The 14,455-nt window shown below is 36.9% G+C and overlaps 1 protein-coding gene across 1 annotated transcript in view; it reads left to right on the forward strand.

Moving 5' to 3' along the window:
• Positions 1-3,227: 3,227 nt before the first annotated feature.
• LOC106873223 (arrestin domain-containing protein 3) overlaps positions 3,228-14,455 on the forward strand; it is a 13,089-nt gene continuing 1,861 nt past the window's right edge. The window contains exons 1-5 of the mRNA XM_014920479.2: positions 3,228-3,374; positions 5,538-5,764; positions 7,925-8,107; positions 9,481-9,663; positions 12,586-12,808. Coding sequence (XP_014775965.2) covers positions 5,546-5,764; positions 7,925-8,107; positions 9,481-9,663; positions 12,586-12,808 — 808 coding nt within the window. The 5' untranslated portion in view covers positions 3,228-3,374; positions 5,538-5,545. The remainder of the gene's footprint in view (positions 3,375-5,537; positions 5,765-7,924; positions 8,108-9,480; positions 9,664-12,585; positions 12,809-14,455) is intronic.

Below are 14,455 nucleotides of genomic sequence, written 5' to 3' on the forward strand. Positions count from 1 at the left end.
GTATTTATGCCACATTGACGAACGTGAATGATTGTGTTTACTTGCACGTGTATACGTTTGCGAGAGCGAGAGAGGAAGAGGGGGAGATAGAGAACGGGAGCAATGTGTATGTTGTTGTCACAGATTACGTATGTGTGGTCGTGTGTGTTTTTACGTATCAATGTTATGAAAAATAGGTAAAGAATAATGAGAAGAAAGTTTAATCAATGACGTTGTATGTATCACTTTCTCTCTCTGTTGAGCGCATGTGTAAGAACGCTGTCCCAGGTAGAAGGGAAGAAATATAAAAGTTGCTAGAAACAACAGCCAAATCTCCCTTAAATCACACAAAGTAAACGGAATTTTAAAAATCTAATTACTGCACTGGAAAGTTCAGATCGATGCACGTCCTTAGCAGTCACGGCCCATGTTTCACTGCCATGTAGCATGGCGGTTTGTACATATGCGTCATACAGTCTGCCTTTTACTCTGAGCGAGAGGCCCTTTGTCACCAGCAGAGGTAAGAGCTCTCTGAACTTTGCCCAGGCTATTCTTATTCTAGCTGCTACACTTTCAGTGCACCCTTCCCCGCTACTAACTTGGTCACCTAGGTAGCGGAAGCTATCAACTACTTCTAGTTTTTCTCCCTGGAATGTGGCAAAGGTTGTTTTCTGCACATTTTCAGTGTTTATTGCTCCTGAGCATCTGCCACATACAAAAACTATCTTTCTAGTTAGCCTTCCTTTGATATTCCTGCACCTCTTATGTGTCCATAGCTTATACTGGGTACATCTTATGGAGTTTCTACCTATGCTTTTTCTACAGATCGAGCAGGGCCATCTACCTGAAGGGGTTTGCGTTTTGTCTACCTTCCTACTTATTAGGACTTTCGTTTTAGCTAGGTTGACTCTAAGGTCCTTCAATTCTAGTCCTTGCTGCCACACCTGAAACTTCTCCTCTAGTTCTGATAGTGACTCAGCAATTAGTGCAAGGTCATCAGCATAGAGGAGCTCCCAGGGGCATCCTGTCTTGAATTCCTGTGTTATTGCCTGGAGGACTATGATAAATAGGAAGGGGCTGAGGATTGAACCTTGGTGGACCCCTACCTCTACCCGGAATTCTTCACTGTACTCATTGCAAACCCTCACCTTACTGACAGCGTATATGTATATATGTACATATATATAACTACATATATTAATATACTAATAATATATTAATATACTAATAATATATGCTCCATTTAGAATGACTTAGCCTAAAGATGGGCCAAACTACTGGAAACTGAACACAGTATCAATGCTTACATATATCCATACACACCCAATTCATTCACATAGCCCATGCATCAATTTCAGCCAACTTTAATGTATAGATAATTTTTAAACAAACCCAAAGGCTGTAAATTATGGAGAAGAGCAACAATATAGGTCTTTTTATAATAACTGTAATTATATATTATTTATACTAATAACATATGGTCTCTTTAGAGCAACATATTATTAGTATAAATAATATATAATTACAGTTATTATAAAAAGACCTATATTGTTGCTCTTCTCTGTAATTTACAGCCTTCTAGTTTGTTTTACAATTTTATAATACACACACACATACATAAATTTCTGTTGTTCACCAGAAGTGATAAATTACAGAACTCAATACAAATGTAGGGTATTTTTTAATGCATTATAACTGAAAGGCTCCAATTTCCAATAGTCTGAATTGCTTGTTTCTTATCATCAGCTGCTAAACTGAGCTTGGTTTTCTTTTGAATATTCACTTTCAACATCCATCTACCCATTCCACTCAACAAGGCTTTGGTCAGTCTAAGTCTATAGTAGAAGACATTTTCCCAAGTGCCTTGCATCCACGTGGTTGGAAAGCAAACTTTTATAACCACACAGTCATGCATGTACTTCATATATACATATCCTCTTTGTATTGTTATAGGGTAATGAAATGTTAGAGATATTTTTAGCAGAGGTAATATGTTTCTTTTTGTTGTTATAGTTTTTGCTTTGATTATGAAAATTTCTCTTATTCAGTAAGGCAATCAGATTCTTTGGGGAATAATTAAATAGTTATGTAATGTAATATCTTACCAGTTAGGCTCAACTATAATTTAGTTTAAAATGTCAATAGTAATATTTATTTCAGTACTACTAACAATAATATATATATATTTACTACTACTACTACTACTACTACTACTACTACTACTACTACTACTACTACTACTACTAAAAATGAGGCATGTTCATCTAATTGAAAACAGATACGAACTGTGAACTAAATGGAAACACTTTGGTCCATATTTCTGTTAAACTCTTTGCTATCAACCCACCTATGACCATAATCTGGTTCTATGATGCAAACTTCCAGTTGTATAGGAATCTAAATTAAAGCCTTCCATCAAAATTTCATGTTATTTTTTGTTCCAAACATTAGTTTAATGATAACAAAGTTCTTTTATTAAATTCTTGATATGGTAATGAAAGAATTAAACATGACACCAAATGGTTTTTCTTGTGGAGCAGTCTAAGAGGTGAAATGGTTAATGCTTGTTCTGAGCTGCAATTTTTGAACCCATAGGAATTTGGATAATTATGGTAGTGATGCTCATTTTACATCCATCATATAGTGTTAAGAAACAGAAATTAAAAACACTCCCAATCACATGCATGTATCTCCCACTTACACTCACAATGGGATTCTCTCAGTTTCCATCTGCTAGATCCACTCACAAGACTTGGGCGCTCTATTCCAATTTCTTTTATATTCCTCTTGATGCCTTCTGATACTGTTCCCAAGGACCCAACAATAATTGGCACTATCTTCACCTTCTTCATTTTCCATAGCCAGGCTATTTTGTATTTAAGAAGATTGTACCTATTTTTTTGTCTTCCTTCTTGACTATTCGTGGTTCAAAGGGGCACGCAACATCAACTATACAGCACATGTGGTGCACCTCCTCCACCACCACTAGGTCTGGTCTGTTATGCTCCAGCACCTGATCTGTTTGGATTGGGAAATTCCAGAGGATTTTGCTAGTCTCTGAGGAAACAAGTTGATTACATCGACTGCAGTGTTCAACGACACTTATTTTATCAACCCCAAAAGGATGAAAGCAAAGTCGACCGCAGCAGAATTTGAACTCAGAACATAGTCATAGAAAATATCGCCTGCTTGCTGCCTTTTTGTGGGACTACATTTTTAATTAAATATTTTACTGATTTCTTCCTTAGGTGTCCGTCTGGAGATAAAAGGGGAAGCTTATGTCCATTGGAGTGAAACTGAGACTACTGGAACTGGTGAAAACTCAACCACCACAACGCTACATTACTCAGCTAGTGAGAAGTATTTTAGTTATACTATCATCCTCTATGGCTCAGGTAAATTTCCATTATGTGAAACTATGTACATGTTGATCCATGCACACACACACGTACACATGTGTACACACACATACACACTCACATATAATGTGCACATGCAGACGCACATAAACCTTTCACTTTTGCAAACCTCTCCCATATTATTTCATCATAAAAAAATATTTTGTTGTTATTTAGCCACAGGTCAGTCTTCAGTAAACAAATCTATAATAAAAAGCATTCCAGCCATGACTGTCTTATCATTTTTTTTTTTCAGAAATAGTACATCTAAGACTATATCTACATTGTCAAGTATGTCATTCCTTTTTTTAGACAGTAGGATATGATTTAAATGAGATTTGGTTGTCATTTCTTGAAAATTGACCGACCACATAGAGGGTTTCTTATTAACTCATATAAGAATATTTTTTTTATTCTTGGTGTAAAAAGGTGTTTGGTTATAACCACTAAAGTGAACATAACTGTTAATACCTGAAGGATTAAGATTTTTGTGTTGTTAAGTATTATTCCCTGAAGAAATACCATTGTTCAAAACATAAAGCCAGTTTTTATTTTTGTAGTTTCCTGTTCTGTTCAGCATAAAACTAATATTGATTTTAAATTTTAGCATAAGTCTTGCAAGTTTGACTGAGTGGTCAAATCAATTGCATCAACCCCAGTACACAACTGTTTATTATTTTATTGACCCCAAAATGATAAAAGGCAAAGTCAACCTTGGTGGAATTTGAACTCTGGATATAAAGACAGATTAAATACTTATTTCTTTATTGCCCACAAGGGGCTAAACATAGAGGGGACAAACAAGGACAGACAAAGGGATTAAATCGATTACATCTACCCCAGTGCATAACTGGTACTTTATTTATTGACCCCCGAAAGGATGAAAGGCAAAGTTGACCTCGGTGGAATTTGAACTCAGAACGTAACAGCAGACGAAATACCGTTAAGCATTTCACCCAGTGTGCTAACGTTTCTGCCAGCTCACAGATTAAGCTGGCTTGCCATCTTAAGCAATAACTTTAATATTAGTTTCACATTTTGGCACAAGGCCAGCAATTTGTAGGGAGGGGGTTAAACTGATTACACCAACCTCACTGCACAACTGGTACTTATTTTATCGATCCCAAAAGGACGAGAGGTAAAGTCAAACTCAGGTCGTAAAGACAGATTAAATGTTGCTAAGCATTTTGCCTGGTTACGAATGATTCTGCCAACTCACCACTTTAAGCAATAACAATAATATTACAAATTGATCCCAAGTAATTACACAGCCATTCCTACACCTATATACACATACATATCTATGCATTCTGTAAATAATAAACCTTAACCCTTTAGTGTTTAAACCAGCTATATCCGGCCCGGATATTCTACTCATTTTATGCTCAAACTGTCCAGAACCAGCATCTCACACCTACCCTGCAATGCCATTCTAAAAATAAACAATTACATCTTTCAAATCTTGAAGCTACAAGATAATACCAGATTAATTTTTAAAAATGTAAATGAATAAGGATTACTTTTGACATATTAATTTGAATGCTAAAGGGTTAAGCTTATATGCATTCACTTTGCTTTGGTTAGAGAAAATAATCTAATATTGGGGCATATAAGCCCTCAATGGAATAAGATGAGTATTAGTGCATGTGGTAAACCAATATAAAAGGTCTGGATTCAATTCCCATGCTTACTAGTACCCATTTTGTTCTGTCAAGGGCTTATGTGCCCCTGTATCAGACTATTTTCTAAAGCTTATTTATGGTGAATGTATAAACGCTTGAAGCTTACAATTATTATTTACAGAATTTTCACTTGTGATTGTGCCTTCACTTATTGCATATTTATTCATATCCATAGATGCACTCATCATCATCATCTAATGTCTGTTTTTCCATACAGGCATAGGCTGGACAGTTTAACAGGAGCTATCCCGCTGAGCAGCTGCTTGGGCTCCATTTCTGTGTTTTGGCATGGTTTCTATAGCTGGATGCCCTTCCTAATGCCAACTACTTTACAGAATGTACTGGGTGCTGCTATGCAGTACCAGCATGGGTGCTGTTACATGGCACTGTTACAGCTGTGCACTTTATGTGACACCAGCACCCAACATGGTACCAATATAAATATTTTCTTCATTATGCATACATATTGTTCATGTAGGTCCAGTTATGGGAGCTAATCAAGTGATATTGAATGGCGGAGAGCATCACTATCCTTTTGAGTTTATACTTCCGTACAATATTCCATCGTCATATGAAGGAGGAACCGGATATGTAAGATACTACGTAAAAGCTATTATGGATAAGCCTTGGAAATTTGATCATAAGTGCAAAATTCCGTTCACTGTAATTTCTGTTTTGGATCTAAACCAGACACCAAATGCATTGGTAAGTACTCATCATCATCATCATCATCATCATCATCATCATCATCATCACCATCATCATTGACATCATTATCATTACCATTATCATCATTGTCAACAACAGCAGCAGCAGCAGAAGCAGCAGCTTATCATCATGATAATGATCATCAGCATCACCATCATTGTCACCACCATCATCTTCATTGTCATCACAATTGTCATCATTATCATTAACAACACCATCACCTTTGTCTTCATTGTCATCATCATTACCCCACCACCATCTCCATCATCATTGCCATCACCATCTTCTCTTTCTTCTATGCTTCCTCCTTTGCCTCTCCCTCGTCTACATTCTTCTTGACTGCCTCCTCTGCCTCTGTTGATACCTCCACTGCCTCAACCCCTTCCTCTTTTTCTGCTTGTTCCCCTTTCTCCTCCCCTCCTCTTTCCCCATCATTTCCTCTTTTTCTCCTCTTCTGTCTCATCAGAATGTGAAGAGCTGAAACAAATACCACAAGGCATTTTGTCCAATGCCTGTTCAGTACCTAAAATAATGCTTTCTGATTTGGGAACAAGATCAGCAGTTTCTGGCAGAGGGGTTCCTGGTGGCTGGTTCTTCATTTTATTAACCCTAGACAAATGAAAAGCAAAGTTTATCCTTCAACTTAGAATGTAAAGTATCATGAAATACTGCAAGATATTCTTTCCAATGCTCTAGTTTGCCACTTTCATCATCATCGTCATCATCATCACCATTATAATAATAATAGTAATAATAATAATGATAATAATAATCCTTTCTATTATAGGCACAGGACCTGAAGTTTTGGGAGAGGGGACTAGTTGATTACATTGACCCCAGAATTTCACTAGTACTTAGTTTATCGGCCCCAAAAGGATGAAAGGCTAAGTCGACCTTGGCAGAGTTTGAACTCAGAGCATTGTGACGGACTTAATACTGCTATGCATTTTGTCTGGCGTGTTAATGATTCTGCCAGCTCACTGCGTTAACAACAGCAACAACAGCAACAATAATAATCTTGACAATCCTTTGTATTTTGGGCACAAGGCTTGCAATTTTTGTTTGTAGTGGTTGTAGTTGATAAGATTGTCCTTAGTGCTAAATTTGTTCTTATTTCATGAACCCTGAAAGGCTGAAAGCAAAGTTGACCATGGCAGAATTTGAACACAGAACATAAAGAGCTGGAATAGACACTGCTAATCAATTTGTTTGATGCAGCAATGGTTCTGACAGCTTCTGCTATAATCAGTAATTATAATGATAAAGATTTCTAACTAAAAACACAAGGCTACAAATTTCTTTTTTAGAGAATGGGGAAAGAAAAGCTTTGATTTCTCTACTGTTACTTATTTTATATGAAAGCAGGGAAAGAAAAAGTTGGTTCAAGCAGTTAGACCTAGTATCATGCAAAAGTATGACAAGACATTAGATGATACCTTGAAGAATTTAGTCTCAATGTTTTTCTTCATCTACCCATGGGCATGGTAGTAAGATGTTTGCTTCCCAAACATGAGGTTTCAAGTTCAGTCCTACTGTGTAACACCTTGGGCAAGCTTCTTCTGCAATAGCTATAACCCTGGGTTAATGAAAGCCATGTTAATGAACATAGATAGAAATTGAAAGAAGCCTGTAATATATACATACAAACATGTGTGTGTTTTTGTGCATGTGTGTGTGTACCTTTTTCCTTGCATCTGTCCTCACCGCATCACTTGGCAATTGGTGTTAATTAGTTTACGTCTCCATAACTTAGCTGTTCAGCAAAAGTGATCGATAAAATAAGTACTAGACTTAAAAAGATAAATATTAGGGTCAATTTGTTTGACTAAACACTTCAAGGCAGTGCTCCAGCATGATTGCAGTCTAATGACTGAAACAAGCAGAAGATGAAACATACCAAATATGATTTTAATTCCAAACTTATGAAAACAAGACATTTGTACTACAGAGCCAGGGGTGGTTTCAGCTGGGTTGGTATCGAAAGGGTTAATTTGATCCCAGAACACGAAGACAGATGAAATGCCACTAAGCATTTCACCTGACGTGCTAACGAGTCTACCAGGTCTCTGCCTTAAAGATGAAACATATTGAATCTAGTTACCTATTTGTTTTTCTCCTTTCTCTTTGATTTTTTTTGTTTATTATTTTTTTTTTCAGCAACCAATCCACCAACAAGGAACCAAGCATTTCTGCTGTTGTTGCTGCAAGTCTGGACCATTGAGTGCTCTGGTGAATTTATATCGGACAGGTTACGTAAGTGGCGAGCAAATTTTAATCAATGCTGAAATATGTAACATGTCAAACCGAGATATAACCAGTTCAAAAGCATCACTAGACATGGTGAGTAAACAGTTTTATCAGCTTCACCTTATTTTATATCTGTATGTGTCAGTGCATGTGTGTATGTGTGCATGTGTGGTGTTTGTGTCAGGTTAAAGTGATCATCAAATGACATCACATGATATTATACATTACCCCTAGGTGAAGGTGTTTGTGTGCTAAAGAAGTTCACTTCCCAACCACATGGTTCTGGGTTCATTCCCACTGCATGGAGCCTTGAGCAAGTGTCATCTGCTATAGCCTTAAGCTGACCAAAGCCTTGTGAGTGTATTTGGTATATGGAAACTGATATATATATATAAAGGACTCTCTCAGAGTGAAATGTAGATTGTATGATGCTTGTGTACAAATGGCCATACTCTCTGATAGTGAGACATGGGCTCTGAATGCAGAGGACATGCATAGACTGGAGAGGAATGAAGGTTGTATGATCCACTGGATATGCAACCTCAGTGTACATGAATGACAAAGTGCAACTGTGGTGAGAGAAAAGTTGGGCATAAGAGAAATTAAATGTGGCATGCAGGAGAGGAGAATGCTTTGGTTTGGACATGTGATGCATATGACTGAAAACAGCTGTATAAAGAAGTGCTGGTCACTGAAAGTGGATGGTACCTGTGGAATAGAGTGACCCAAGAAGACAGGAGTGAGGACTGATTTGAGGGTATTGTGGCTCATGGAGAAAATGACAATGGACCGAGATACGAAGTTCGAGAGAAGATCTCAGTAAAACTGAGTTCTAGAAGAATTGTTCCCACCTGCATGCAAGAAACTAAACTACATCTCTTAAACTGCGTTTTTTCCTTCCTCAAATTTCCTCTGGGTAACTCTGTATCCCCTCTACAGCAACACATCTGTTTCTTCCCTCATTCTTGGTCACTCTAATCTTTCTCTTGTTCTTCCCTCTGGCTAGGTAACCAAGTATCTCCTTTACATCAACACACCTGTCTTTGTCCTCTTTCTTGCTACCTCTCTCTCTCTCTCTCTTTCTGAGGCTGGGTAACCATGTACCTCCTCTATAGCAAGACACCTGTTTCTGCTTCTCTATCTCTCTATCACCCACTAACATTTCATCATCTGATACAAGATCACTTCCTCCAATGCCTCCTCCCCTCTCAAAATTCCTTCTTTCAGTTTCCATTTACCAAACCAACTCACAAGGTTTTGGTTGGCCCAAGGCTATAGTAGAAGACACTTGCACAAGGTACCTGACAGTGGGACTGAACCTGAAACTATGTGCTTGGGAAGCAAACTTCTTACCACACAACCACGCCTGCACATTATATATCCCAAATAATTATCATATTGATTATCTTATTAATTAAGATATTAATTATCATTTTAAAATGTTGTATCTTTCTTACCCTTTGCAGGTTATTTCTTTTCATGCAGCGACTAAAACAAAAACTGAGCGTAAAAATGTCACATCCGTGATGCAAGGAGGTATTCAGCCTGGGGAAAGTGACTATTGGAACCAAGTAGCTCTTCATATCCCACCATTGCCACCATCCCATCTGATGTACTGTAACATTATTGACATTGAATATATATTGACGGTAAGTGTTTCAATTAATTATTGGTTATATATTAAGGATCATCAACTTTGTTGTTGTCCTTGTTGTCATTTTCATCATTATCACCATCACCACCACTGTCGTCATACATCATCACCATCATCATTATTATCACCATTTTTGCTATCAACGACATCATCAGCATTGTCTTTACCATCAACATCATCATCTCTATCATCACCATGATAACACTTCCGATTAGTTAAGATCAAAAGCTGTGAGAGCCACTGCCTGGTACTGCATCAGGGCGTTTATTATTATTATTATTATCATTATCATTATTATTATCATTATTATTATTATTATTATTATTATTATTATTATCATTATTATTGTTCAGTAGTTTTATTTTTATAGCGTGCTTTCACTTCACTACCGAGCACAGCTCTGTACGCCTTGGGTATGTGCTGTAGTTTGCTGTGGTGCTCTTATGTTTACTGTATTGAAAGTGTTTTGCGTAGAATGTGTGCAGTACCCAGTAGTGCAATTTTCTGTATGTTATATATATTTGTAAGTCCTGGTGTTTTTGTTATGTATTTGTCTGAATATTTTTTTTATTATACCTAAGGCACCTACTATGATAGGAATTGTTTCTGTTTTTAGACTCCACATTCGAGTTATCTCTATTTCCAGGTCTTTGTATTTTGAAAGTTTTTCCATTTCTTTTAGAGAAACGTTGTCATCTGCTGGTATTGATACATCAATTAGAAAGCATTATCATTATTATTATTATCATTATTATTATTATTATTATTATTATTATTATTATTATTATTATTATTATTATTATTTTTATTATTATTATTATTATTATTATTATTATTATTATTATTATTATTATTGCTCAGCAAGATATCAAATGTCAAAATCTTAGCAAAATGTCATATCTCCAGTATCAAAAGCAAGCAGCTAAGAATTCAGTACAGATATGCAGGACATGAAATGAAAGATGGCATGAAATGAAAGATATGTAGGACATGTTCAAATGAAAGATGACTGCATTCTGAAAATTCTTTTGTGTGGCCAACAAGTAGAGGGACATTGGAGTAAAAGAAAACCCAGCCTTAGGTATAAGGAAGCAATCACTAAAGACTCTACAGTGTCATTTGACAACTTAAGAAAGTCATTGCTTAGACTGATTTGCATGATGTAAAATGTGTCATGATGCATCAGAATAATTTGGTTTGAAGAAGTAGAACAATAAAAAAAATTATATCCTGCATACCACTGACACATTTGCCCAATCCAAGCTGAAATCAAAACTACCAGTGTCCTCATTATGACTTTATAGCAGAAGCCATGCATGGACTCAGATTACATTCACACTCCCATTGCAAATAAATGTAACCTCTTTTATTCTTTTATTTTATAGTTGTTTTCCTTTTTCTCACTTCCTTACTTCTTTCTTTAAATCCTCTCCTTCAAACACTAATATGTTGAAACCAGCAAGGATGATGATGATGATGATGATGATGATGATGATGATGATGATAATGATGACGATCCTCCTCCTCCTCCAAGTGGTAGATTAGCAAAATCATAAGAGTGTCAAAAAAATGCCATTACATTCTTAATCGCATTGCCATGTCAAAGACTTCTGTAAATTGTCTACAGTCCCCAATTTGAAAGCCTTCCAGAAGAGACTACTCAGAACGTCTTCAATATCCAGAATTGTTTCCTGGCCATCTTCCCTCATACCCTTCATTAACCCTCTCTAGAAGAGTCCAGTGGGTGTATGGCAGCCCAGCCTGTCGGATGAAAATGCTGCCAAATATTTTATCCAGTTTGCCAACAATTCCGCAGCTCACCGTCTTAACCCTTTCATTACCGTATTTATTTTGAGATGCTCTGTGCTTCTTTCAATTAATTTTAAATATAACAAAGAATTTAGTAAAATAACTTAGCTATTATTAAGCTAGTGTTAGGAACATAAATTGTGACTAAAATTTGATGGAAGATTTTAATTCAAAATTTATGAAAACAAGACATTTGTACTCAGGGCCAGAGCTAGTTTGGTATCAAAAGGGTTAATTTGATCTCAGAACACGATGACAGATGAAATGTCACTAAGCATTTCACCTGACGTGCCGACGATTCTGCCAGGTCACTGCCTTAATAATAATAATAATCCTTTCTACTATAGGCACAAGGCTTGAAATATTGGGGGAGCGAACTAGTCAATTACATTGACCCCAGTGGTTTATTGGTGCTTCATTTATCTACCCTGAAACAATGAAAGGCAAAGTCGACCTTGGTGGAATTTGAACTCAGAACACATCAATGGGTGAAATACCACTAAACATTTTGTCCAGCATGCTAACGATTCTGTCAGCTTACCACCTTTTTAATTCTGATAATCCTTTCTATTATAGGCACAAGGCCTGAAATTTGTTGGGTGGGGACTAGTTGATTACACCAACCCCAGTGTTTAGTTGGTACTTAATTTAGCGATCCCAAAAGGATGAAAGGCAAAGCTGACCTCGGTGGAATTTGAACCCAGAATGCAGCGATGGCGAAATACCACTAAGCATTTAGTCCAGCATGCTAACAATTCTGCCTGCTCAGCTCGCTACCTTTTAGATTATAATAAACCTTTTTACTGGAATCATAAGACTCAAAATTTGAGGGAAGGGATTAAGTCAATTGCATCAACCCCAATGTGTAACTGGTACTTAATTTATCGATCCCCAAAAGGATGAAAGGCAAAGTCGACTCTGGCAGCACTTGGACTCAGAATGTGAAGACAGACGAAATATCACTAAGCATTTTGCCTGGCGTGCTAACGATTCTGTCAGCTCGCTGCCTTCTTTTAAATAATAATAATAATAGAAATATGAGAATATTCTTTCTCTTATGTTTTTATCTTTTTTTAATTCTTGTTTTTATTCATTTTTAAAACCAAAGTTTTCTGTGTCAGCGTCGATGGCTGTGTCTTTAAAACTACCAATGGAAATAATTATTGGAACCATTCCATTAGCAACTTACATGCCTCCTGCTCCTTCAGCTGGACTGCCTGCTCCAAGCCAGTATAATGCTGGGGGATATGCAACCCAGTATGGGTCTCTTTTACCCAAGACGTCTTATCCAGAACCCAGTGCAACACCCATAGGCACTGGTGCCAGTTCCAGTAAGTATTTCTTGCATTTTATAATCTTTTATCTTTTACCTGCTTCACTCATTCGACTGCACAGCTTTGATGCATTTAGTAGAACTCACTGAACTGAGCACTTACCGTATTTTAACGTGTATAAAGAACCTGTATTTGCTTTTCATTGTTTCAGGATAGTACTATAGATTTTAATAAATTACTTAATTTCTCAAACCTCAAATCTCCATGACTTAAAACATCACAAGCCTCAGGCCAACACCCAATGGGTTGTAATGTCCTATTGGGTGAGTTGCTATCCATTCATCAAGCAATGGCATGCACATAAAGCCGCCATCATGAATGACAATCATTTGCCAAATAGTACTTACTTGTGCTCGCTGAGACTGTTAAATCCATAGTTTTATATTAACACGACAGTTCTAGATATCATTTAAAATTGTGAGTAAACACACAAGTGCAAACATTAACACTCTTTTAAAAACCCAGGCTGCATATGGAGGTCATACAACCTATCAGAGACAGCAAGCATGCTCAATAGCCATATATGGCAGTGCAACTCACACTGAAACAGGAATGAATGTAGCATAGCCAAATATGGAAATTCAACTGAGACACCATCTTAGATATTGTCTACAGTTATTTAAATTGATCCTGCATTACTCTTTTTATAGATTTTTGTTTTCTATCAGCATAAAAAAGTCTGCGAATAAAAAGCACATTTCATATCCTGCAAATTTCAAATTGAAAGTGATTCAGTTTGCAGAGGAACATGGAAATAAGACTGTAGCAAGAGAGTTTGGACCTCCTCCTATGGCTGCCATGATTGGACTGTGGAGAAAGCACAAAGATGAACTTTTACAGATGCTAAGGATGAAGAGAGCAGCATGAGGCAAAAAGGAAATGTGGCCAAATTTGGAGGAAGAACTCAAACACTGGGTCAAAAACCAAAGGCAAACTGGTGCGTTTGTTTCAACACAGATCCTCATTGATTAAGGAAGGAGAATTGCTCAGGAGATAAAAAAGAGCAAAGAGGAAGGACAAGAGACAATTGACTTTAAAGGCATGTCCATCTGGTGCTTCCGTTTTATGAAGAGGAATGGTTTCTGCACACAAAAATGAAACGCATTACCTGATAAGTGTGGGTGCACTTATCAAAATTTACCTAATCCCTTACAAAACCATTTTTTTCCAGATTTTAAGCCCCTAAAATTAGTGGGTTCCTTATACATGAGGGTTCCTCATACACGTTAAAATATGGTAATTTTTTAAGCCTGGTACTTACTCTGTTGGTCTAATTTGCTGAACTGCTCAATTACAGATATGTAAACAAACCATGTCACATGGTGGGTGAGGGGACAAACACAGACGCAAAAGCACAAATACCTACCACACACATGCACACACACACACACATATATCTACTTACACACACACACACACACACACACACACACACACATATAAGAAGAGCTTTCACCCAGTTTCTCTCTTCCAAATCCACTCATAAAGCATTGGACAGCCTATAGTCATTTTAGAAGAAATTTGGCCAAGTTGCAGCACAGCAGGACTGAACCTGAAACCACATAGTTTGAAAGCTAGCTTCTTAATCTCACAGCCATGTGTGCCTCAATAGAAAACAAATATAAAGCACTTGACAGATATTCA

This window comes from Octopus bimaculoides, chromosome 12, assembly GCF_001194135.2.
Source record: "Octopus bimaculoides isolate UCB-OBI-ISO-001 chromosome 12, ASM119413v2, whole genome shotgun sequence".
NCBI classification, from domain to species: Eukaryota; Metazoa; Mollusca; class Cephalopoda; order Octopoda; family Octopodidae; genus Octopus; species Octopus bimaculoides.